This window comes from Carassius carassius, chromosome 5 (assembly GCF_963082965.1).
Source record: "Carassius carassius chromosome 5, fCarCar2.1, whole genome shotgun sequence".
Classification (NCBI taxonomy): Eukaryota; Metazoa; Chordata; class Actinopteri; order Cypriniformes; family Cyprinidae; genus Carassius; species Carassius carassius.
In genome coordinates, this window is record NC_081759.1 from 1,393,990 (window position 1) to 1,421,374 (window position 27,385).

General features: G+C 41.4%; 1 protein-coding gene across 1 annotated transcript; it reads left to right on the plus strand.

The window, feature by feature from the left end:
- The first annotated feature begins 4,485 nt into the window (after nucleotides 1–4,485).
- Nucleotides 4,486–27,385, plus strand: zgc:101699 (uncharacterized protein LOC492789 homolog). The gene is made up of 15 exons (XM_059549397.1): nucleotides 4,486–4,537; nucleotides 4,653–4,678; nucleotides 4,888–5,002; nucleotides 5,109–5,251; nucleotides 5,341–5,542; nucleotides 15,154–15,256; nucleotides 15,338–15,478; nucleotides 16,074–16,142; nucleotides 16,242–16,301; nucleotides 16,615–16,740; nucleotides 17,038–17,181; nucleotides 17,443–17,520; nucleotides 21,036–21,190; nucleotides 26,333–26,498; nucleotides 27,054–27,385. Exons 2-15 carry the CDS (start codon nucleotides 4,653–4,655, stop codon nucleotides 27,212–27,214), a joined length of 1,689 nt encoding a protein of 562 aa, XP_059405380.1. The 5' UTR covers nucleotides 4,486–4,537; the 3' UTR covers nucleotides 27,215–27,385.

Consider the following 27,385-nt stretch of genomic DNA (forward strand, 5'->3'; position numbering starts at 1 on the left):
AAATATGTCACTCCGCCTGCACCCTCACTTACAACTCTCTCTACAGCCCCTTTCACATGAATTGCTCATTCTTCATTATTTTCACACTATGGACATTGAGCCATCTAGGCAAACCTTCTAAATTGAATTATACATGCAGACACTCACAGGAGGGATTTTAAAGGGGTAATTAATCATCCAGAATACTTCACATTTTATTTCTGAACATAAAAAATGTACTGTGACCTCATAGCTGGCTACGTCCTTGTATGGATGTACACTGTCCCCCACTTGTCATATCAGACTTATTTTGACCATTATAAAATAAACATTTAAATCTTAGAGGTCCTGAACTCTTTATTTTACATTCTTTGCCAATATTTTTTTGATGTTCATAACACTTCTTCTAGTCTTCTGTTTAATCTGACATCTTTCTTTTGGTCAAATCCAAACATATAAGCACATTAGCAGCATTAACTGAAGTGACCTCCAGGAACCTCTTGTGCAGGGCGTCTTCAGTGATGTCCAGCACCTTGGGGCTGTAGACGCTGTGGTTATCATACACCTGCTGGATTATCAGCCCGTAAGAGAATGGGGAGGGTTTCAGCATGTTAAGCAGCGTGGCCTCGCTGGCGCACACCATGTCTCCACGTTTGATTAGCTGAAAGTCAAAAAATTTGAATAGGGCCTTCACATAACAAACAGATGTAAGTTAAATTCTATTATTATTAATCAGTGTGAAACTCTAGAATATACAATTGGCTATACTATAAATGATAATGTAAAGAATGTAAAAAAAAAAACTGTTTAATCACTCAATATATTTGTGTACTTTTAGAAAAATAATTACAACTTTTCATTTTAACTACAAATTAAGCTGGAAAATTGAGGGCCAGTTAGATTAACATTTGTGGTGTTCATCAAATCTCATCTATAGCCCTAACAGATTTTCACTCTTTTGATTCCGATTATGGTCTTGGCTTCTAAATTCTATTAGATTCATACCTTTATGTTGTCTAGTTCACTGTTAATGTTTTACACACTTGTACTGTATGTTGTGCAACCAGTTGACTGTTTAATAATAATGATGATAATAAGTTTATTCTATACAGCACCTTTCTGTGAACTCAAGGTCACTTTACAGTATCATAAATAAATATGACAGTAGACCGAAAACAATTCAGATAAACATAAAATACATGACATGAATCAGATCATGCAGTCATATGGAATTACATTTGCTTGAATAAAAATGAACGAAACTTTATAAAACTGAACACAACTTTTTCAGAAACTATCAAAAATATGCCATTACAAAAGAAGAAAAACACAATGAAAATGAAAACAAATTTACACAGTTGCACTAATTTAACAGGCTCTTCAAATATGCTTCATTCTTTGTTAATGTTTTTCAAAGGTTCGTTTTCGCTAATCGTGGATTCTTAATGCATTGCCACAGATTTCCCTATTGCTTCGCGGTTTTTCGTTTGGTGTTTTGACACAAACTTCTCATGGGGGTGGGGTTAACAGTGATCTACTCTGATTGGATAGTGAGCTTTTGATGGACAGGTGCTCTCTGATCGGGAAGTACAGACGTCACTCAGTGGCGTGCATATTGGTTACTTCAGTAACACAAGCTTACTTCAAGCTGCCTTGAGAACAAGCGGAGGAGGAAGATGATGCCGCTCCGTGTCTCCTGAGAGCTCATCTTTACAGACTGAGACGATCGAAGGTCAAATATTATTTACATATTTAGTAATACAAGGTACGATGTGTTGCATACAAATCAAATTTTTTTTTATTAATGCAGAGAACAAAAACATACAAAAGTATAAACATACATCACATAATATCAACCACAAAAAAACAATAAAGAATAAAATAGAACTAAAGAAAAGAGGGCCAAAATATAAACAAAACTTATATTTTCGTTTGTGGGGTTTCGTATTCTTCTTTACAGGGTAGAACCTGTGTATGAGCTTAAAAGCTGTCCATCAAAAGCTCACTATCCAATCAGAGTAAATCACTGTTAAAGGCCATGTTGCAGGGTTAATTTTTCAATGGATTTTTGCAATTTGCTTGTTGGTAATAAACATTTAAACTGTTAGCCATTGTATTTTATGTTGTTGGGTATCACAAAACGGAATATAATACGAAAAAATAGAATATCTTACAGCGGTTTGCAACGATTCTCCTTTACCCCACAATGCATTGCATTACGTCACGATGGGGAGAGAATTTACCAAAGCCCGCATTGAGAGTGACTAGAGATGAGTAGTAGATGAGAGTATTCAGATAGCGCAGATTATAGATAAATAGATGAATTGAACTAACTAACGTCATGATCGCTATCACACACACAATATATATATGTGTGTGTGTGTGTGTGTGAGTGTGTGTTGTTATTGTGCACTGCTGCTCGTAGTCTAGCTCCAGTGCTCATTGCTGCGTTGCTAAATGATAGCAACTCACCAGGACACTTCACCAACTCTCCACTCATTCTCCTCGGGCCATGCATTTAATTGGCTTTGACGGACATCAGTTCTTGGCAATTCCTCATTTGCCCTCTCATGTCTGGCAGGTTCGAAATTATACGGCTGCAGGCCATCATACATATTGGTTCTTGCCACCTCTTCCTCATCCCAGTCAGTCGCTATAGTTCTGATGCTGCGTTCCAGGCAGGTTTTTGAGCTCGTAATCACTATTTCAAACCCCGACTAACGACATTGTACCGTTCCAGGCAAGTTACGCCAAACTTTCTGAGCACAAGGAAATTTAGCTAGATTATTAATTTTATTGCAACGTTACATTGATCTAAAATCATTTTTTCAACGTGTACCACTTGCATAAACACTGCATCCGTCGGCAGTATTATCCGTAGGGGCTGTCATTGTTGTTTTGCGTGCTCAGAACTCGGAACTCGGAGTATATCAATCTAGTACGAGTTCATGGGTGGGAAGTCACGGGTCGTTCCAGTGCACTTTTTAACGGGTTTAAGGTTGGAAAAACACGGGTTATGGGTTGCCTGGAACACAGCATCATACTAGGCTGAGGCTACCTTTCCTCCACTTCTCCCCAACGTGACATCATCACCGAATTGCGTAAAAAAAACTGTTAATACCAAAAACGTAAAAAAATGGTCTTTAAGACAACTTTTGAGACATTTTAAAAATGATATACATATCTTGAGTGATTTATGTACCCATTAATCGACAGTGGTGGTTAACCTGCAACATGGGCTTTAAGCCCGCCCCCACGAGAGGTTTGTGTCAAAACACCAAACGAAAAACTGCGAAGCAAAAGTGAAATCTGTGGCAATGCATTCAGAATCCACGATTAGCGAAAATGAATCTTTGAAAAACATTAACAAAGAATGAAGCATATTTGAAGAGCCTGTTAAATTTGTGCGACTGAATTCATTTCTTTCATTTTCATTGTGTTTTTCTTCTTTTGTAATGGCATATGTTTGATAGTTTCTGAAAAAGTTACATTCAGTTTTATAAAGTTACGTTCATTATTATTGAACCAAATGTAATTCCATACAGTCATAGTTCAAAGAAACAAGAAAGGAAAATATATATTTTAAGGTGGGTTTTGAAATCCTGTAATGATGAGAGATCACAAATGTGTTTGGGGATAGAATTCCAAAGTGTGGGGGCAGAGATGCAAATTGTACACTGATACATTTGTACAGATACATTGACCCCCATCGTACAGAAAAAGTCAGTAGCTTCCAGCAACTGTTCGGTTACCAATATTCCCAAAATGATCTCATACCATTAACACTTAAGGTTTGGAATGACTAGAGGGTTAATGACAGAATTTTTCATTTTTGCGTCAATTATACATTTAAGGTGGCTTTTCTTGACTATTAATACAGAACTGTATCTATTTGTAAAATAAAGTATTTCATTATTTATATACTAAAATAGCGATACATTGACAGCAAGCAAAAAAATTAATTTAATGTATAAACCCCCCCATCCTCACCACAAACCACCTCCAACCACAACAGACGTGGTCTAATGTTTGGTGGACCAGTTTGGTTAGAGAGTCGGACTTGCAATCGAAGGGTTGTGAGTTCGAGTCTCGGGCCGACAGGAATTGTAGGTGGGGGGAGTGCATGTACAGTTCTCTCTCCACCCTCAATACCATGACTGAGGTGCCCTTGAGCAAGGCACTGAACCCCAAACTGCTCCCCGGGCGCCGCAGCATAAATGGCTGCCCACTGCTCCGGGTGTGTGTTCACAGTGTGTTCTGTGTGTGTGCACTTTGGATGGGTTAAAAGCAGAGCATGAACTCTGAGTATGGGTCACCATACTTGGCCGTATGTCACTTTCACTTTCAGACACAATCCACAACTGTTCATTGTCAACCCTAATCTTACTTTGATTATGAGAAATTTCCACTGAAGAACATTTCCCCAAATCTCCACCCTTCCTGATGTCATCTAGACTTTAGTTTCAGGACCTTATAAAAGAGCACATTCTTCCCGATCCTAAAGACTGCTGAGTTGTTATTAGTGAGTCTCAGTATTTTACAAGACTACACAAAAACAGTGAGTATACATTTTAAAGCTTTTACAAAACATTCATGTGATTATTAAATGAATTAAAAAAATGTTCTCCTAATATGTTCCCCTCCACTTTAATGTTAACTCCATTGTTTTATAGATGGGAGCATCCAAATCTTTGGAAAGGTATGTAATATGCTCAGATTGCTAGAATGATGGAGAAAGTAAAATAAGAACCGTTCTGCATTTCTTACACAATTAAACTTTACAACAAAGTGGACCATTCTGAGAACAACTGATTGAAAGGAACTGAAGACTATATTATAGTTATATCTAAAATCAATTAGCACATGATGTTAAATTCAGCACTGATCTGTCTGTCTGTACCTCTGCAGTAGTGGTGAGGTGAGAATCAAACACTCTCTGATTAAGAATGAGAAGGAGTTTGTAGTCAAAAGAAAAAAAGCTGTTCTACAAAGTCTGAAGAATCTTAAAATAAGCTGCAGTCGGGTAAAACATATTTTGTACTTCATGCCTATCTATCTATTTTTTCTCCCTACCAATGATGCTATTACTGATGAACATCAAATGTTTGTAAAATCAAACTACATTTCAGGATAAAGTGCCACACATTGCATTACTGGGTTCTGGAGGAGGACAAAGAGCCATGGTGGGTTTATTGGGATCCCTGGTTCAGCTTGATAAAGCAGGTCTTCTGGACTGCATCCTTTATCTGAGCGGAGTCTCTGGATCCACCTGGTATGAACCCTGAGAAACAACAAATACATAGAGATTGAATTGAGTTGAATGTCAAAAATGACAGATGTACTGTATGTTCTTCTCTGAAGGTGCATGGCCTCCTTATACCAAGAACCAGACTGGTCCACCAAACTAGAGACTGTGAAGAACAAAATCATTGAGAGAATCAGCGGACCAGGAGTCAGCTGGGGAGACGCATTGACTAAACTGAAGAAATATTACTACGGGAAAGACATCTTCAGCTTGACTGACGTCTGGGCAGTGCTGGTCGTCACAGCGTTTGTAAAAGAGGTCTGTAAATATTCATGACATTTTGACAGCTTTTTGATTTTTATGTGGCAAAGGAGGGACTTTAACAATCACACACACACACACACACACACACACACACACACACACACACACACACACACACACACACACACACACACACACAAAAGGTTTTTTTTACTATAATTGCCGAAAGTAGCCCACGCCACCCTGTATTACCACCCGGGGAGATACAAATCCAAGACACAAAGGTTCGAGGTTCTTCCTCAACACAAAGAGACAATGAGACATGTATATGAAAATACACAATTTGTCGCTATTAGGTTGTAGTACAACTTTTTAGCAACTGTCATAAATAGTTAAAAAGAGACCATCAATAAACAATAATAAGTTCACAGTAGATGGTCACAGACAGTAACAATTAGCTGTGTCATAGCCACAACAAACAAACAAACAAACAAAACAAAACAAAAAACCCTAAACCAACTCAAGGAAATAAGCCAGTGGTGAGGCAGGCAAGATATTCATATTCAGGATAGGTATCGCTCCGATATTAGCATTTTCTGCTGGATCTGGCTATCGCTCCAAATCCGATATTGTGCATATACTGTGTTGTTGTTAAGCCCCACATGAGGCACAAAATATTATAAAGCACCATAAAGTTTCTGAGCACTATATTTCAAGTGAACCGTTCCATAGTTTAATGTGAGGTACAGATGAATATTTAAGTCATTAAACTCTAGTTCACATAAACTCTTCTCTCTGCTGCGGCTGTCAGTCATCTTCCATTCAGCATTCAAACTGCGGATCATATTCAGTTATTACCTGTTTATATACAGCCTATGGTTATGAGTAGGGTTGCCACCTGTCCCTTTAAATATGCAATCATCCCGTATTTAATGGTAAAATGATGCGTCCCGTATTAAATCAATACAGGACGCGATTTGTCCCATATTTCACAAAGGCCAACACATATCTGAATAAAAAATAAGTATTTTGCACTGTTTGTAATACTAATAGCAATTATAATGAAATCAGCTTTAATAAAAAGTATTAGAGACGCTCCTTTTGTGCGTGCCGTTAAACCTGCATGGTTCACATGTGCTCTTTGAACACAAGACTCTCCAGATTTAGGGTTGAACGGAAAAGTTAATAATGGGTCGGTCTGTCTTGTAACTAATGATAAACGCGCAGTTTGCAGAGAAGCATTTCAGTTGTTCCCTGTGAACTGTCTGACTTAAAGGGACAGTTCACCCAAAAGTGAAAATTTTGTCATCGTTTACACACCCACAACTTGTTTCAAACCTGTAATAATTTCTTTCTTCTGTTGGACATAAAAGAAAATACTTAAAATAATGTGGGTAACCAAACAGTTTCTGGTCCCCAGTGACTCTGATAGTTTTATACCTTACTATGGAAGTTACAACCATCAGCTGTTTAGTTGAGACACATTCTTCAAAGTATCTTCTTTTGGTTCAAACGTGTCTTTCTGTGCACGGGATGCGCATAATTGCTCGTGCCGCTCTGAATTGGAACCTTTCATGTTATTGCGCAATGAACATTTTTTAATAGCCTTTCCTGTTCTGTCTTCTCTTACATATGTTGCTGCCTCATTACTGTGCTATAAATGTAAAATAAATGTATTTAATTTATTGCATATATTTAAAAATATTTACTTGTTTTTCATAAATGTATATTACAATACAAAGAGCAATGTGTAACATTTTACCCGATTACACTTTTACTTTTATTTTTCCCTCACTAAATGTTTTTTTGTTCCCCTCTAAAGTATCAAATATAACTATTTATTATCAGCCAGGTTAATATGTATTATACCAATTTACAATTCAAATATATCAGATAAATACGAGACATCAAATTCTCAAAGATAAATCTAAAAGTAAGGGATGCATACCTGACTTACCTGAAAATACATAGTATGGAGTGTGTGGACATAGTATTGCTGGCTATATTCTGGCTATAGTATTGCAAAGTAGTGTTTTGTCACTTCCCTTATATACTCAGACCAGACAACAAGGAAATCTTCAAACCAGTTGTAAAAACAAAAAATACCTTTTTGTTTCTTAGCATCACAACATCTGTTAGCATTTGTTTGATAAAATGTTTGTTTGACGGCTCGTTCGCTCATTGGCTTGTTCTGCGGCAACTGCACAGCCTATCGAGCGCGGGCTGATGCAACTTCCCGCCGAAACGGGTGTGGCCCAACCTATAAAAGGAGCTTGAAAAGGCTGACTCACCTGATTTTTCATCTCTTAAGCGAAGCTCACGCATCGCTGGATGACGGAGGAAGCAAGCGCCGTCTGAGAAAGCACATCATCAGGACGAGCCATCCTGAAGCTGCTGGCATCGCCGCCTTCCACTGACCGTTCCTGCTGCGCTATCCGGCGCCTAAATTCTGTTATATCCAAGCTGTTCTTTATGTGTGTGTGTGTGTGTGTGTATTCGCCCTGCGACACACACTCGTAAAAGAGCTCGCGTCTTTTTTAAGATGACTTCCTGCGGCTCGTCAGAGCCCCACTCAGCGAGGGAGACCGGTACGTCATCTGTGTCTCCTGCCTGGGTGAAGATCATGCAGCGCTTGCGCTCGCTGACGGCGGATGCCCCCACTGCGAGCTGTTGCCATGGTGACTCTGAGGACTCGCCTAGCCTTTTCTCTGAGCCTGCATTCTCCGCTGTGCTGAGGCGCCGTAAAAGCATCGCTTCCAGCGGATTCCGGAACCGTCTTCAGCTCAACCGAGCTCGCCGGTTCGCCCTGCTTCACCGGCCCCCCCTGCATCGCTTCCCGGTGGGCAGCGCCCGCTGTTTGCTGGCGCGTCTTCGAGGAAGTCGATCTCAGGGCCGCGTCGGGGGAAGAGGACACGCGCTGTCTGCTAGCTTCGGGCAGTGAGGGCTGGGCGAGCTCCGAGGATCTCGCGCCTTCTGCTCAGAAGCCCAGCAGACGAGCTGACATCGAGAAGGAGCCGGGGCGAATGCTCGTTTTGGCCGCGATGAGTCTCGGCCGCGAGTGGTTTGCACCAGCGCCCCCCCTCTCGTTCCCGGCTGGATGGTATTTCCCTTTCGGATGAGCGTACTTGTCAAAGCCCGCCTCATTTCTTCCTGAGCTTCAGGAAGAGGTGGCGAAGGCTTGGAACGCTCCATATTCAGCGCGAACTCGTTCGTCTGTCTCACTAGCATTCTCCACACTGATGATGCTAAAAACAGGAACTACCAGTCACTTCCGCCGGTGGAATAGGCGATAGCGACGCACCTTTGTCCGCCCTCTGCTGGACGGCGGCAAAAGCGGTGTTGCCATCTAAAGCCTGCTGTGTGACGCTGCGTCGGCACTACTAACGATGGCTGCTTCATCGAAGCGCAGGTGTACGAGTTCCGCTGTGGCCGAGCTCTCACCCAAGCGCGCCGCTGTTTCAGTTCCAGGAATTGTGACTGTCTCAGCGTTTTCTGCAATGCGCAAGCCTGCACAGTTGCCCGCTTGCCTGCACACAAAAGCCGTTATCACAACAGCTTCAGCAACGCAGCTCGAGACCCCCGTTCTCGCTCTACCGGCCGTCGCCCCGCGCGGCGGGGACCGCGGCAGAGGATTACGGTGAGGCCGGGAGCCCCGAAGCCATCCTAGGTGTAATTTCTGGTGTCCCGGCCACGGCAGATGGTGCTGTAAATGTAGTGACGATGCCCACTGCTCAGTGCCCATCTCCACATATAAGCACAGCCCTTCACACAGGGCTCGCGCCCATAAAAGCGACTCAAGTCGATCACGCGCACTACATAGTAGACGTGCCCACTCCTCAGTGCCCACAATCACTATGTCACACGCGTCATGTGGTTTCTGTAAAAACGAAACCCGTGCACGTTCGTCCGGCCACGGCCGATGGTGCTATAAATGTAATGACGATGCCCACTCCTCAGTGCCCATCTCCACATGTAAGCACAGCCCTGCACACAGGGCCTGCGCCCATAAAAGCGACTCAAGTCGATCGCGCACACTGCATAGTAAGCGTGCCCACCCCTCAGTGCCCACAATTACTATGTCACACGCGTCATGTGGTTTCTGTAAAAACAAAACCCGTGCACGCTCGTCCGGCCACGGCCGATGGTGCTATAAATGCAGTGACGATGCCCACTCCTCAGTGCCCATCTCCACATGTAAGCACAGCCCTGCACACAGGGCTCGCGCACATAAGATCGACACAGATCGGTCGAGCGCGCCGCATAGTAAACGTGCCCACTCCCCAGTGCCCACATACACTATGTCACATGCGTGGCTTCTGTAAAAACGAGGCCCGTGCACGTACGCTCTGCACAGGCAGACAGCGAGTTGAAAGTGGTAAATGTGCACATATGCAGCCCACAGTTACTCGCAGACATATCGAGTCCCACGGGACCTGCTCAGCCTTCCCCCAGTCGGTTAAGCGCCGGGACGGGGTCGAGGAGGAGCGATCTGCCCGCTGTGATCAGCGCGCTCCCCGCCTCAAATGCGCAGCACACCCGAGCGCCGCCGTTGCCCGGTCAACAGAGCGCGCTTCGCATCCAGCCGTTAGCCATTCATGCAGATGCATGGTCAGCTCTTCCAGGGGTTTCGGATTGGGTGCTAGGCATTATAAAGAGAGGCTACTCGCTACAGTTTTTTCGACGCCCTCCGCGCTTTTCAGTGCGCGTCGAAACTACGGTCAAAACAGAAGTAGCACACATACTTCGGGCCCAAATATCAAAACTGTTGAGCAAAGGGGCTGTAGAGCCTGTGTCTCAAGCTCAAAGCGAGGGGGGGCTGTACAGCAGATACTTTCTGGTGCCCAAGAGAGACGGGGGTCTCAAGCCCATACTGGATCTAAGACAGCTGAACAAGGCATTGATGAAACGCAGTTTCAAAATGCTTACGACCAGGAAACTCCTCGCGCAGATTCGCAGAGGGGACTGGTTCATGTCAATAGATCTGAGGGACGCGTATTTTCAAATACAGATAGCATCAAACCACAGGCGATATTTGAGATTCGCCTTTGAGGGCCAGGCATACCAGTTTACAGTCCTCCGTGGCTCCTCGTACGTTTACGAGGTGCATGGATGCAGCGCTCGCTCCTCTCAGACTCAGAGACATACGAGTTCTGGATTATTTGGACGACTGGCTGGTTCTGGCCCGATCACGAGCGGAGCTCGTGGACCACAGGGCTGTTTTACTCGATCACCTCGAGAAGCTCGGATTCTGTTTCTGGGTATAGTTCTGAACTCGTGTTCCATGACGGCTCGGCTGTCACCACAGCGCGTGATGGGCATTCAGCGCGCATCGACTTCTTTCCGCTGCGGCGCGACCGTGTCGCTCAAACACTGTCAGAAGATGCTGGGCCTCATGGCCTCAGCATCTCCAATTCTGCAGCTGGGCCTGCTCCGCATGCGCCCCCTGCAGTTCTGGCTGAAGACGCGGGTGCCGCGCAGAGCGTGGGCGTCTGGCCGGCTGCATCTCAAGGTCAATCAGAGCTGTGTCACAGCTCTGGCACCTTGGACAGCGAACGGTTGGTACCGATCAGGTGTAAGCCTGGGGACTTCCCCGAATGTGCGCTGTCACGGGAATGGCCGTGCTGCCCGCTTTATGCTTTCCCTCCCGTCTCCCTCCTTCCGCAGGTGATAGAACGGGTGAGAGAAACGAGGTGTTCAATACTGCTTGTAGCACCTCTTTTGAGGAACCAACCATGGTTCCCAGATTTGATGCAGTTAGCAGATGTCGCCCCGTGGCCAGTACCGTTGAGGAGGGCTCGATTTGGCACCCTCAACCGGAGTTGTGGTCCCTCCATGTGTGGGCGCTCAACGGTTACCCGCTGATCTCGCAGTGGGAGTGCTGAATACCATCACTCAGGCTAGAGCTCCGTCGACACGACGTCTGTATGCCTCGAAGTGGTCGGTGTTCTCCAGCTGGTGCACAGCTCGAGGATATTCACCCCTTAGTTGTGAGGTGACGGAGGTTCTCTCCTTCCTACAGGAGCTGTTGGATAAGGGCAGAGCCCCATCCACGCTCAAAGTTTATGTGGCGGCCAACGCAGCGTTTCCTGAAACAGTGCTCGGTCAGTCAATAGGAAGGAATGATTTGGTCATCCGGTTCCTCAGAGGAGCTAGGAGGCTGAATCCTCCCAGACCTCCGTCAGTCCCTATGTGGGACCTCGCGGCGGTTTTGGAGGCCATGAAGGGTCCCCCTTTTGAGCCTATCCAATCGGTTAGCCTTCAGCATCTGTCGTTCAAGACAGTATTCTTGTTGGCTCTCGCTTCGGTGAAGCATGTGGGTGATTTGCACGCGCTCTCGGTGAGCCAGTCGTGCTTGGAGTTTGGGCCTAATGACTCAAGGGTCACACTCAAACCTAGGCACGGTTATGTGCCGAAATCCCTCAACACGCCGTTTCGGGCTCAGGTTATTTTGGCCTGTCAGCCCTGCCGGTGTCAGGAGAGGATAGAGACTCGAGTCTTCTTTGCCCTGTCAGGGTTTTAAGAGCTTATGTGTCTCGCTCTGCTGCCTTTCGGCAGACGGAGCAGCTGTTTGTCTCGTTCGGTGGACGTTCCAAGGGAATGGCTATTTCGAGACATACTCTATCCAGATGGATAGTTGACGCCATAGCATTAGCTTATGCTTCCAGGGGCCATCAGTGCCCGTTGGGCGTCAGAGCACACTCCACAAGAGGCGTCGCCTCGTCGTGGGCGTGGTCTACTGGGATCTCCTTGCAGGATATATGTATGGCGGCAGGTTGGGCCTCGCCGTCTACATTTATCAGGTTCTATAACCTGGAGGTTCCCGCCTTGCAAGCAAGGCTGCTGTCGGTATAGTCGAATCAGGGCCCTGAGGGGAATTCTGAGTTCATGAGCGCTATGCGCTGCCGACTGTTATATGGGCAGTATTGCGTAAGACCCGCATTGCAACATTGGTCAGGCTTGCCTCGGCTGTGTGATGTCATATTGCCGCATCTACGGATGCTGCTAGATATGGGACGGAGGGCTTTCCCCCTTTTCTGTCCTGCACTCTCTGTGAGTCCCTCAGGTGACTGTGCACTGTAAATCCTGGGCGTTGCTTCAGGTTTATTGGTGTGTGATCCCTGCGCGCACGGCGTTTTGCATTGGGTTCCCGTAGCGTCTTAGCTAAGACGCAGTACGAGAGAGCTCTCGTAAGAGAACGTACTCGGTTACTAAACGTAACCTCGGTTCTCTCTAGAAGAGCGAACGAGTACTGCGTTCTCTGCCGTGCGCACGATTCACTCTGGTTCGCTTCGGCGATGAAATAAATCAGGTGAGTCAGCCTTTTCGAGCTCCTTTTATAGGTTGGGCCACACCCATTTCGGCGGGAAGTGGCAAGAAGGGCGCAAAGCCCTTCTTATTGGTCTGATGTTGCATCAGCCCGCGCTCGATAGGCTGTGCAGTTGCCGCAGAACAAGCCAATGAGCGAACGAGCCGTCTCGCCTATGGCTGTGTACTGCTGCAAATGCGCTTTACAAAAATACAAAATTAAGGATAATTTTTTGCTTCAGTATTTCGTGAAAAGAGACTTTTCCCGTAGCGTCTTAGCTAAGACGCAGTACTCGTTCGCTCTTCTAGAGAGAACCGAGGTTACGTTTAGTAACCGAGTACGTTTTCAATATTTCTCATAATACATGTGACTACTGTAAAATTGAGACCAGGGGAAGTCGTGGCCTAATTAGAGAGTTAGAGAGTTTGATTCCTAACCCTAAGGTTGTGAGATGGAGTCTCGGGGCAGCAATACCATGACTGAGGTACACCAAAGCTCTAGGTGTGCGTTCATGGTGTGTGTGTGTGTCTGTGTGTGTGTGTGCTCTTGTTTTTGTGTCATATCAGGACACAACTCTGTATAATGACATGGGTATGACACAGGTATTACAAGGAGAGGGTGACTTATGAGGACATAACCCATGTCCCCATTTTTCAAAACACTTATAAATCATACAGAATGAGTTTTTTTGAGAAAGTAAAAATGCTCAAAGTTTCCTGTGAGGGTTAGGGTTAGGTGTAGGGTTGGTGTAGGGCCATAGAATATACAGTTTGTACAGTATAAAAACCATTACACCTATGGGATGAACACACTTTACACAAAAACAAACGTGTGTGTGTGTGTGTGTGTGTGTGTGTGTGTGTGTACTATTATTATTGTGTTCCTGTAGCTCAATTGGTAGAGCATTGCGCTATAAAGCGTAAGGTGGGGGGTTCGATTTCCCGGAAACACATGATAGGTAAAAATTGATAGCCTGAATGCACTGTAAGTCGCTTTGGATAAAAGCGTCTGCTAAATGCATAAATTTAATTTAAATGTAATTTTTTTTACATTTAAATTAAATTAAATTTTGATTTAATATATATATATATATATATATATATATATATATATATATATATATATACACATATATATATATATATATATATATATATATATATATATATACATATACATATATATATATATATATATACATATATATATATATATATATATATATATACATATACATATACATACATATATATATACTGTATGCGTGTGTATTTATATATAGACCTACATAATAAATATACACAGAACACACACATACAAACAAAAACTTTTATTTTGGATGTGATTAATCGTTTGACAGCACTGGTAAATAATATTTAATCATGTAATCTATAAGAAATAATTTGATTATGAACACGCTCAAATGTATTATAATCTACAGATAAGTATTTTTTTTTTTTAATCTGATTTTGTAGGCTAATCCAGATTACATGTCAGTTACTACCCAGCACTGTATACATGGACTGTATGCTGTATATATAATTTCAACGGACATAGAGGAAATAAACAAAGGGAAACCTGAATACTTTATCTGCAGATACTGTACAAATACAGTATATATCTAAGTTGATCATCATTATACATCACCATATAACCAATCAGGGCAGCTGTGGCCTAATGGTTCGAGAGTTGGACTTGTAACCTGAAGGTCGCAGGTTTAAGTCTCGGTGCTGGCAGGAGTTGTAGGTGTGGGGGAGTGAATGAACAGCGCTTGATACCCATGATAATTAATTAATTCCACTCATACCCTTGAGCAAGGCACTAAACCCCCAGTTGCTCCCTGGGTGCTGGATATATCTGCCAACTGCTCCGGGGGGTGTTCACGGTGTGTTCACTTCTCACTGCTGTGTGTGTGCACTTGGATGGGTTAAATGCAGAGCACCAATTCTGAGTATTACCTGAACTTACCATACTTGGCAAATGTCATGACTTTCACTTTCAATCCCTATAACTTGTTAATGCACCAAGGCATTACAGTGATCTACTTTCTTTTCATTTTCATTTGGCAACCTGTAAAAATATATCTCCATTTTCTTGTTGAACATGTTTGTATAATCAGTGGCATAACAGCACTTCACCAGTTTAGATGTGTTGCAAACTGAAACCTTGAGAATCCACTTTGTAAATTAAAAATGTATGTTCCCCTTCAGATATTTCCACCAGTGGAAAGTCTTTTAATTTTAGACTGCTACAGACTAGAAAGAGGTTTACTGAGAACAAGTTAAATTGCTTCACTTGATTGTTTGTGTTGAAGAAATTGTCCCCATGCTTCTGTAAAACAACAGTGCTTTCTCTTCAGATCGACGAACACAAAATCTCAGAGCAGCAGGATCAGCACAATAGAGACCCGTTTCCCATCTACACAATGATCGACAAAAAATGCAAACAGCAAAGAGATGGAGGTCTGTATTTGTGTGAGTGAGAAAGAATGTTAATGTGCTCATATAAGCTGTTGCATGGTTGTTTTTTCTGTCTGTCTGCAGACCCTTGGTTTGAGATCAGTCCACATGAAGCAGGTTATTCTCTCACTGGAGCATTTGTGGATACTTCCAGCTTTGGCAGCCAGTTTGACAATGGCTTAAAGAAAAAACAGCAGGATGAAATTGACATGCTGTATCTGCAAGGTAACAGTTTATTATTTGTTTATGGTTATTGATTCATTCAACACACCTATTGACCAATCGGCATCAAGGACAGGAACTAACTGTTTTATATAATTATAATATAAATATGCATTATCCTTATGAAATTACCCCCCCCCCCCAAAAAAAAAACCCCAGATTAAACACATACTGTATGCATATTCACATTTCATCAGTCATCAAATTTCTTTCTGCATTTTAACCAGCTACAGCAATAGCTGGATGAATTTGCTGACAAAAGTCTTGAGTTTTACTAGTCCTTGCTTGTGGACTTTCAGTGCGATACCAATATATTACAACATTCCTATTTAATAAAAAAACAATATTTTGTTTTTTAAATATCATAATTATTGTCAATACTGGTGCGCCTATTTTGGATTAACCCAGTTCAAAAATATGAGACACATCCCCATCTTGAGCTGTTTCATAAAATCAGCTGTTTCCAAATACTGTATAAATTACAATTATACATGACATCACAGTGAATTGTTCTGTTGCACATTTCATTTTATTTATTTATTTTATTGTGTTTTATTTCTTTGAAATGTCCTATTTATTAAAATAATGTCTTCTGCAGCTCTGTGTGGCAGTGCCTTAGCTGATGTACAGGAGATGGACTGTAATTTCCTCTGGAAACGAATAAAAGGTGCTGCTGCTTTTGAAGATTCAGTTCTGACTGAAGTTGACATTTATTTCATTATCATTTGACCTCTGATTCCATTTGACCCCCCCCCCCCCCCCACAGATTTCTTTACTCATTCAATACTTAGAATAGAAACAGGGATGTTCGAGGAAATTGGGCAAGGTAAAGCTTTTCTTTATTTTTATTGATTGACTGAAGTTAATCTTTGTATTGATGTGTTGAATTTAATAAAGATTATCTTTGATCTGGTTTTAAATACTATTATTGACCCATAATAAACACTTGGTTGATATAAATACACTCCCTGGACACTTCATTAGGTACACCTTGCCTTTATTCATCAGGGCATAATACTCAGGTTGGCCGTGGTGTTTTAATTACACTCAAGAGGCCGAACATGTATAAGTGGCCAGTGATTGTACAGTATATCATGAAAATGTAATCAAATTCTTGTTTAATGTGTTTTCTTCTTAAGACCCAAACTCCCCACCTGTTGACAAATGTTACCAGGTGCTCATGGAACTTGCAGACATGAATCTCTCTGTTTTGAATGACAAAGACCCTTCTGAAATTGATAAATCTATCAGAACAAAGCTGAAAGGTAAACCTTTCCTTAAGTGTGCTAGAATTCATATTGAGGAGTCTAGTATGCCATTAAATATGCCATCCATTGTCTATAGTGTCCCATGATGGAGTTTAGTTGTCACATTTGGGAATCTGCTTTGTATAGACAATTTTCTTTTTAAATGTAATATACTATTTAATCCCCAAAAAGGCAATTTTTCATTTTTGTATTTTTAATGGCTTTTCAATTACAATTTTGCAGTTTTGAAAAACAAAATAACCTATGTGTCAGATAAGAAAATCGAAATAATGTACATGCTCCTGTCTGTTGCAGACCTCGCTGGAGGAAAACGTCAGCTTGTCTTTCCAGTGCAAAAACTGAATCTTTCTGACAAAGAAGCTGCACAACTGTATATGAAACAATACACAATGGATGTATGCAACTATTTGAATAGTTGGTTCAGTTTTTGGCCATTTGGTAGGTTGAACTAATTGCCTTTAACACTGTAATTTCACTTTTGGTTTTCTAGCCATAAAGCTTCCAATCAGTCTTCCAGTCTTATGCCACACATCATATTTGATAATCACAAACAGGTATGATGGTGCAGGGTTGGAAAAGACTGCATAAATGTAAATGCAAACATCAAGAGCATTGACCAAGAGGACTGAACCTTCAAGTCTAGAATCACAAAAACTACTGAAGATAAAATAAAGAATGATTTTTTTTTTCGTGTTACAGATGTTTGCTTCAGCATTTGTAATTGCATGGTTATGTGGATCTGGGGAAGAAAATATGACTTTCTGCATAACATGGCAGGTAAGAACAGACATATTTGTTAACCAGACTTATTAAGTAATTTTAGTAATTAAAGACTTATTTTAAGCCAACTTACTGAAATCCTATTTAAACATCTTCTTTTTCTTCTTCTTCTGAGACCAAATTTTAAAATGTATCTCCTCCTAGACCTTTAAAGCTAGAACCACCAATTCCGGTCAGACCTTCAGACTGGTCTGACTTGAAACATGCACTAGAAACATGCTTTTAACATGGTTTTAAAGTGGTTTTGGCTACTTTAACGCTGTCTTAGCTGGTCTTTAGCTGTTTTTTTACTGAACCAACTGGTTTTAGCTGGATTAGCATATAAACATGCTAACAACATGCTAGTTACTTGATATTCATGCTAGAAATATGCTAGCGAAATGCTAGTTACTTGTTAATCATTTTAACAACATGCTAGTAACTTGCTTATCATGCTAATATAATGCTAGTCTTTTGCTTATGATGGAATCATGCTAATGAAATGCTAGTAACTTGGTAGTCATGTTAACAACATTTTAGTAACTTGCAAATCAATGCTAACAACATGCTAGTGACTTGGTAATCATGCGAATGACATGCTAGTCACTTGTTAATCATGTTAACAACATACTAGTCACTTGCTTATCATGCTAGGATTATGCTAGTCACTTGCTAATCATGCTTACAACATGCTAATCTTTTGCTAATGCTGGAATCATACTAGCGAACATGCTAGTTAATCCTGTTAATGAAATGCTAGTCACTTGGTAGCCATGTTAGCAAAATGCTAGTAACTGGCTAATGATGCTAACAACATGCTAGTGATTTGCTTATCATACGAATTACATGCTAGTAACTTGCTAACCATGTTAATAATATGCTAGTGACTTGCTTATCATGCGAATTACATGCTAGTCACTTGTTTATCATGCTAGGAACATGCTAGCCACTTGCTAATCATGTTGGAAACATGCTAGCGACATGCTAGTCACTTTCTAATCATGCTGGAAACATGCTAGCAACATGTTAGTCACTTTCTAATCATGCTAACAACATGCTAATGACATGCTAGTCACATTTGCTAATCATGCTAGGAACATCCTAGTCACTTGCCAATCATGTCTGAAACATGCTAGCGACATGTTAGTTACTTGCTAATAATGTAAACAACATGCTAGAAAATTGTTAACAACATGCTATTGACTAGCTAATCATGTTAATGACATGCTAGTTTATGATTTCTTATCTATTTATCTATCTATCTGTCTATTTATCTATCTATTTTTCTGATAGATTTTATTGCCTTCAAGACTTTAAAGGGATAATTCACTTTCAAATTAAATTTTGGTATGTTTAGCTTACCTCAATGGCATCCAAGATGTAGGTGTCTTTGTTTCCGCAGTAGTTTCCATTTTGATATTTTTAGGTCAAATCGTTCTTGTCTGTGACTCATATAATGCAGGTCTATGCAGGGCTAGCGGGCCCTGGTGAAGGTTGTACCAGTGGGCCCTGTTTGAAATTGTTTCATTTGTATTTTTGTTAATTTTTATTTATTTTTGCTATTTACACAATGTTTAAGTTTTTTTCAAGTTTGTAGGTGTCCAGGTAGAGCAATCGAATAATTAAATGTAAAATAGCACTGGATAGTCTTCAGTGTAGCAATGAAATATACAATCAAACCAAAATTTATTCAGACACCTTCAACATTTCTCACATTATTACAGTTTATTTGCTATCGCTTGTAAAATGGTTATAAAATATGACAAGAACTTAGAGTTAAATTGTGTCAGAACAAATTCGTCTTGATAATGTCATAACTTTGATAGAAATGTATGTAATGGATTACAATCAACCTAAACTACAGACAACTGTTGGTATGAAAATATTTACACAACCAGTAATACTTTGTTGACCAATTACCAAGCAATGCTTAATTTTGTTCAGACTGTGGTGTGAAAATGTTGCATTTGCAATTCAGAAAGAAAAAAACGCACACAAGCAATACATACTTTATATGATAGATAGATAGATAGATAGATAGATAGATAGATAGATAGATAGATAGATAGAATTTTTTTTTTATTAATTTCACTAGTAGTTCACTGTATGAAGATTATTTGGGTATAATATGTCACAGGTCGCTTAATTTTGTTATACTCACTTACATAAGTGTATTATAGTGTCCTGTACCTAGTAATATAAATATATATTACTAGGTACAGGACTTCAAGGAGAACTTTGCAGAGCAGAGCTCGATTCAGTGTCGCTGTCCGTGATACGCGGCTCTCTCTCTCTGCGTGCGGACCGAACACAGCACGCGAGTAACCAGCTACTCTGTTCAGCTTTTCCGTGTCTTGTGTTTGGATGAGTCTTGTGTTTACCACATGATATGCCACCAATCTGCACTGTCTGATGAATATAATGCATTAATTGTAATTAATTAATTAGTTTATAATGCACCCTATAATCGTTCCGATAATAATAAAAATACAACACATTACTCACTCTATTGACAGCGTGCCATTGGGTCCCTCTGGCATTGGACGTCACCTCAAGTTTATACATGGCAAACTAAACACAACGTGCAAAACGCTGCGGCTCAACAGCGGAGCAAACTCAGGATCTTCAGTCAGGCAGGTGTGTGATGCGATACTGTCGATGTTCTCCTCGTCGTCTTGTAGTTGTGGCATTGCTGTGTTCCATTCATGACAACATATGCTCTCCACTTCTGTTGGCATCTCACAACACTTGCTACTAAAACACCACCAGTTTTGAAGAGATCCTGTCTCTCTGAGACCTGAAGACGTGCTGCTGCAGCGGATGCTTCCTCCATCGCTCTGAGTACTTGATCTGTTTATTCTGGTTCAAATAAATATGGTTATGAAAAAAATGCAATGTTGTCTGTTGATATATCGAAATCGTCTTCCATTGTGATTTCCTGTACGTCTAAATATGTTTAGAACTTCACAGTAAAAGGTAACACTTCAGTAATCTGTGTAAACAATGAGTGACGTACACACGCGAGAGATCACTTCCACGCTTGCACAGACTAAGCCAGAAGGCATGCATATGTCACACACCAGGAAGCCCGCGCGCACTCAGATCACTTGGACATGGTTGTGTACAAGAGGTAAAAACGATATAAATACTGTTTGTTTTCTCACACAAACCGCTCGTTTCTTGTCTTAGGTCATCAATGTGTACTTACGATGGGGAATTGTTTAATTTAGACTTAATTTGGACTCTGTGAATGCTCTTTGAGGTGGTGACCATAGACCTGCATTATATGAGTCACAGACAAGAACGGTTTGACCTAAAAAAATCAAAATGGAAACTACTGCGGAAACAAAGACACCTACATCTTGGATGCCCTTGAGGTGAGCTAAAACATACCAAAATTTAATTTGAAAGTGAACTATCCCTTTTAAACTACTTCAGTCTCTCTGGCTAGGCTTTTTCAAGCCAACTTAAAGTTTGCTTACAAACTTTACTATCTAGTTTCATATTGTAATCTTTCACTCCAATACTGTCAGATAAGGCAGTGCCTGATGCTCTTCTGGCAAGTGAAACAAGAGACTATATAGATGCTGGACTGTTGCTGAACTCACCCTACTTGTCAGTTCTGAGAAAAGAAAGAGACACTGACCTCATAATTTCCCTGGATTTCAGTGAAGGCGATCCTTTCATGGTATTATATCATTTTCTCTATATAATAAAGCATGCATACTGTTACGGTCCATTTTAATAGGGTGTAAGGTGAACGAATGGTGGTAATGGGATTCTGACCTCAGCCAACAGATCAACAAAGGCAAATATCAGTTTTAAATGGTTTATTAAAGAAAACAAGCTTCGGAGAGGCCAATCATCTTACAATACTTCGTAACAATACTCTTAAAAAAAGTCCATTTAAAAGCACTGGTTCTCAACTACAGCCCTGAGGACCCCCTGCTCTGAACATTTTGCATGTCTCCTTTATTCATTACAACTGATTCAGATCATCAGCTGTTTAGGAGAGAGATTCATGTCAAAACCTCCTCAGAGCCAAGAGCACAGCCAACAAGACAGACATACAAAATGTGCAGAGGAGTGGGTCACCAGGACTGGAATTGATAACCAGTTATTTAAAGCATGTCAAACTCTGGTCCAGGAGGGCCACTGTCCTGCAGAGTGTAGCTCCAACCAGCTGCAAAACACCTGCCTGGAAGTTTCTAGTAGTCCTGAAGACATTGATTATCTGGTTCATGTGTGTTTAATTAGGGCTTGAGTAGGGGTGACACGATTTATAAGCATTGGACTTTCCTTCACACACTGCCAAGTATTGTTCTACACATATCCCTCTCCTAGTGATAGCTGCAATACCAAGCCATTCCGTGTTTGTTTCCATAGTCTTGTTTCAGTTTCTAGTTTTCATAGTCTTGTTTCAGTTTATAGTTTTCATGACTTATCTCAGTTTCTAGTTTTCACAGCTTAGTCTTTTTCCTGCCTTGCCCTGTTTCTCGTGTTTTGACCCTTTGCTCTGGATTCAGGATTACCCCTCTTGCTTAGCCCTCTGGATATTGCTTGTTCATCGAAGACCCACACTTGCCCTATGAATATTCTTTGTCTTGCCCTCTATATACCTGTTACGACCATGTCCCTGTGTAATAAAAGCTCGCACATGGATCCGCACATCTCACGACTCGTCAGCCCCGTTAAAAACATGCCGTTAGAAATACTCGGCCACACAAGGATCCAGCTGCTGTTCAGATGAACACTGGCCAGGAATGGACACTACAAAAATACAATTTGCCATTAAGCAAGGCCCTAGATCTCCAGAGAACCATATTAGACAGTTTTTAACCATTGCTTACTATTCTGAGTTATCAGACATTATTTTAATAGAGATTTTCTGCGATGGCATAAATCAACCTCTCCAATCTAAGTTTAGACGCGAGGGTCCGCGTTCATCACTCTGTCAGTTCCTGGATTATGCTTTTTAGTCTGTTGGCTCTTTGTTTACTGTGGGTCTTTGTTTACTGTCACAGAGTAGGAACGCAACATCGCACTCATTCGTGAAATGACGGCTGCAAAAGAGCAAACTCACAAAATAGCAGTGAAAGCAGAGCCTGGTCACAAAATGGTGGACACAACAATGTCCCGTCAAGTAAACTTTCAATTCAATTCAAGTTTATTTGTATAGCGCTTTTTACGATAGAAATCATAACAAAGCACCTTTGCAGAAAATTACGTTTCTACAATATTTAGTAGTAGCTTATAAGTGTTGACTGTCAGTTTGTGCGCAAATGACAGGATTTTTCAGAATAATTAATTCAAGATGTAGTCAGCCAGATGATGAACATTATTAACAGCAATTATTATATGATGCAGTCACACTTGTAGCAGTATTTGTTAGTTCTGTTTTTTTGATTCAGGGTTAGCATCATCTGGGGTCCTCTGAGGGGTCAGCATCATCTGTTCTCAGGTGTTCTGGATCCAGACTGGAGCTTGTGTAAATCCTAGTTTACAAAACAGAGAAACAAATAGAGACATTGTTAGCATAGCTGCTGTTCCAACAAAGTAAAATTAATTAGTTTAACCCAAGCTAAAGAATAAGAATGCGCATTTGATCAGATGCAACTGCAGTCACAATTTAAGAGATGCATTATTCGAATGCTTGATGAAAGAGATGCGTTTTTAGATTTAAACAGAGAGAGTGTTTCTGAACCCCAAACATTATCAGGAAGGCTATTCCCGAGTTTGGGAGCCAAATGTGAAAAGGCTTTACCTCCTTTAGTGGACTTTGTTAACCTAGGAACTACCAAAAGTCCAGCGTTTTGTGACCTTAGGGAGCGTGATGGATTGTAAAATGGTATAAGGCTAGTTACGGTGGAGCAAAGCAGATGGGACAGAAGTCCACCAGGACGGAGCAGAAGACCACCACAGCTGAGCAGACGGGACAGAAGCCCACCAGGGCAGAGCAGATGGAACTGAAGCCCACCAGGGCGGAGCAGACAGAACTGGAGCCCAGCAGGGTGGAGCAGGCGGAACTGAAGCTTACCAAGGCGTAGCAGGCAGAACTGGAACCCACCAGGGTGGAGCAGGCGGAACTGGAACCCACCAGGGTGGAGCAGGTGGAACTGGAGCCCACCAGGGTGGAGCAGGTGGAACTGGAGCCCACCAGGGTGTAGCAGATGGGGCCAGGGCCCATGGCAGAGACTGGGGCCTAGAGAAAGTAGAGACAGACAACACAGGCAGTGCATTCCTGGTCTCAGGGACTGATGCAGGAAACACAGAGAGTTCATAAACGGCCTCCATAGCCATGACAGGAACGAATGAGAGTTCATAAACGGCCTCTATAGCCGTGACAGAGCAGAATGAGGATTCTAAGATGGCATTCATAGCCGTAACAGGACAGAACAGATGTTCATAGACAGCCTCCATAGCCATGACAGGACAGGACGAGAGTTCATAGGTTGATACCACTGACACCTCTGGAGTTTCTGCAGCGGACGCCGCCACCCAGAGGTCATCATCCACAACACAGACTCTCACACTACTACACAGCACACCCTGATCTGCCTTCAAAACACCCGGTAAAAGAGTTGCGCGATAACTTGTGTCATCACTACGATACACCCTTTAAGGCATTAGTTCTGGCTTTTGTTCACACAGTGCTTGTTCCGGGACTGAACCCGGCATTGTTACTAGGTCCCCAATCCCGGAATCAATCTTGGGACGTATTTGCGTTCACACAGAAGGCAACCTGGCAATGTTCCGGCAATTTTCCGGGTCCAACGTGCAGTGTGAAAGGGGCTAAAGTGTCATTGTCATTTGATTGTGGATATGGTGAATAGGCTGTAAGTGCAAAATATTCATTTTGAAGGTGCTGAAAATGACATTTTTGAGAATATGGTTGAGATCATGAATATGAGCTAAATACTGAATGTACTGAGGAAGTTCACTCTGATAATGAGAGTTATAGTAAAATCACCTGCTCAAACTGAACCCTGGGGCGGCAGTGGCTCAGTGGTTCATGTAGGTTGTCTACAAACCGGAAGGTTGGTTCAGTCCTTGAGCAAGACACCTTACCCCAGCTGCTCCCGACAAGCTGGATGGCGCCTTGAATGGCTGAGACCGCAGTCGGTGTGTGAATGAGTGTGTGGATGGGTGAATGTGAGGCAGCTTGTAAAGCGCTTTTGATGGCCATGTGGTCTGTTGAAAGCACTATATAAATGCAGTCCATTTACCATTTTACTTTCAAGTTTCAAAAGGTAACGAATTACAGTTTATAAAGTCAGCTATTTTAATGCGGTAAAAATGCAACCAGGGTGGCCAGAGGGATGGCCAAGCTTCAATCAGGGATGACACTGGTTTATTATGCCATGACAGATTGCTGTGAAGCGACAATGCATGAACTGTTATCACCAAATAAACATAAATGAACATCAGAAGGTATGTTGAAAGATATAGTACAACTTACCGCACTTACCACCAACTGGATAGGTGTGGGATTTACAGTTACAAGTTATAATAGATCACCCTCAATGTAATCTGTCAAAATGACGGACAGCTTTCAAATTTTTACGTCACTGCTAAAAAATTCAGTCAATTTTTAATTAATGTGACCTCTGATTGTTGCTAAATGCTGCAGGGCAGTGGCCCTCTCTGAAATAGATTTGACACTCCTGATTTAAAGAAATTTAAAATCAATCATAATTTATTCACCCTCAAGTCATTTCAAACCTTTATAACCTTTAGCATAAAACTTCCTGCTTTTTTCCTCATGACATTCATAGTGAGGTTGCACTACACTAAAGGCACTGTATATCATTTTAACAGATAAAAAAAAAAAAAAAGATTTGCTCAAACACCTACAAGCATATGCTAAAATAGGGTCTATAATACCTTGAGTGAGATTATCTTTTTATCTGCTTCATTCAACTAAGTTGGGATATCTCAGCTAGAGCATGGGCACTAGAGATGTGGGGATCAGCTCAAACATCACCTGAATCCGCTGCTTCAAATATATTATCCACCATATCTATAATTTTCTCTTATTTATATTTCTGCCCCAACCCGCACACATTCGTCACGTTACAGTGATTCTAATTACTAGTTTTGTGGGATGAAATTATGGTTCATTTTTAACAGCAGATTCAGTGACGTTATTCGCTCCTCACTGCACATGTCTGCAGTGCATTATTGCTCCCAGAGCTGATCATGACCACTAGTAAATGCTTGTGTTTATACCAGCTATGCCGCGACAAGTTTCAGAAGCGGCTCTCCACGCTGCTTTGCTAAAGATAGACTATTCCTTTTTTGACAGTTGCTGTGTCAAAGCCGCACATGATTAGATAATTGAGGATGTATTTTAAATGACTAAAACAGATATTTATCTTTAATCCTTGTCGTTCATAACTCAATTATTAAGTGTTTTAACTTTATCTGTAGGCTATAGCACAACAAAGTAGGACATAGGAATAAACACAATTACTAAACCGGACAAAACATAACCATTTAGCCAACTAACCCATGGTAGAACCCCAACAATCAAGAAAAACACGTAAAATCAAGAAAAGTCTATCTGCCTGATGAAAAATGCATTTAAAACACTTTCATACTTTAGAGAATCCAGTTAATATTTGCATCATTAATGATTTATCTAATCCACATGCAATTAATCAGAATGTAAATGTTTATTACCAAATCCGCAGATTACCCGCAGATATAACCGTGATCCATGCATAACTAATGGACACAGCTAGTACTCAATTTCAGTGGATTACATAAATTTCAACTGAAATGTCTAACCTTTTCAATGAAGTAATACTGTGATGATTTTCCACTGCAGACGGTGAAGGAAGCTGCTGAAATGTGCAATAAACTAAAGATACCGTTCCCTGAAGTCAACATTCCCAACGAAGACACAAAGAAACCAAAGGACTTCTATGTGTTCAAAGGCAAAAATGCTCCAACCGTGATTCACATCCCTCTGTTTAATTTGGGCAACTGTGGAGGCAAGTTTAGATCTTACCATTTTCCTAAAAAAAAAAAATAATAATTCTGTTATGACAACTCTTGGGGTGATTGGCATGGTAATGTACATGACAATGTCATTGTATTTGGTCTTGGCGGAATAGATCTGCTACTCTACTGCTGCTGCTGTTATGGCACAGCAAGTACAGAGACTTGCTACTACAAATACATCCAAAACATGCTGCTGTAAGCATGTAAGAAAATTCTGCTGCTGCAAATATAACATACATGGAAGAAACCCATATAGCATACATGAATCACCTCATAGCAGATCTATACAGCTGGAGCTGGAGAAGGTAGAGGGTTTCAGAAGCAGGCTGCAAACTACTACAATAAGCTCTAGTCATATATTTGACTATTGAGCAGCACACTCATTGGCTACCGATACAAGAGAGAACCAATCAGCTGTGCCATGTGATGATGTCATTAGGTCAGATTGAGTTAGACCTATCAGACTGTGCCATCTAGGGTTTCATGCTAGAACTCTGTATATATCACTGAAAAAAATGTTCTGATGTGTGTTACTGTTTCTTCAGATGAAATTGAGACCTGGTGGAAGAAATATTCCACCTTTCAAGGAGCTTACAGCCCTGGGATGATCGCTGATCTCATGGAGGTTGCTGGAAAAAACATCTCAAACAACAGAGAGAAACTGCTGGAGCAGATTGGTGCAGCCGCTGGGCTGAAAAAATCCTAACATTAATACATTTAATGATGAATACAAGTCTAAATAATAAAACAGTCTAAATACTGACTACACTGATCTACTAAACTTAATTAAAACTTACTAAACAAAACTTACTAAATCAGCATTACTTCTAATATTTAATCAGTAGAAGAGCATCAAATGCTAAGGATGCTTGCACTT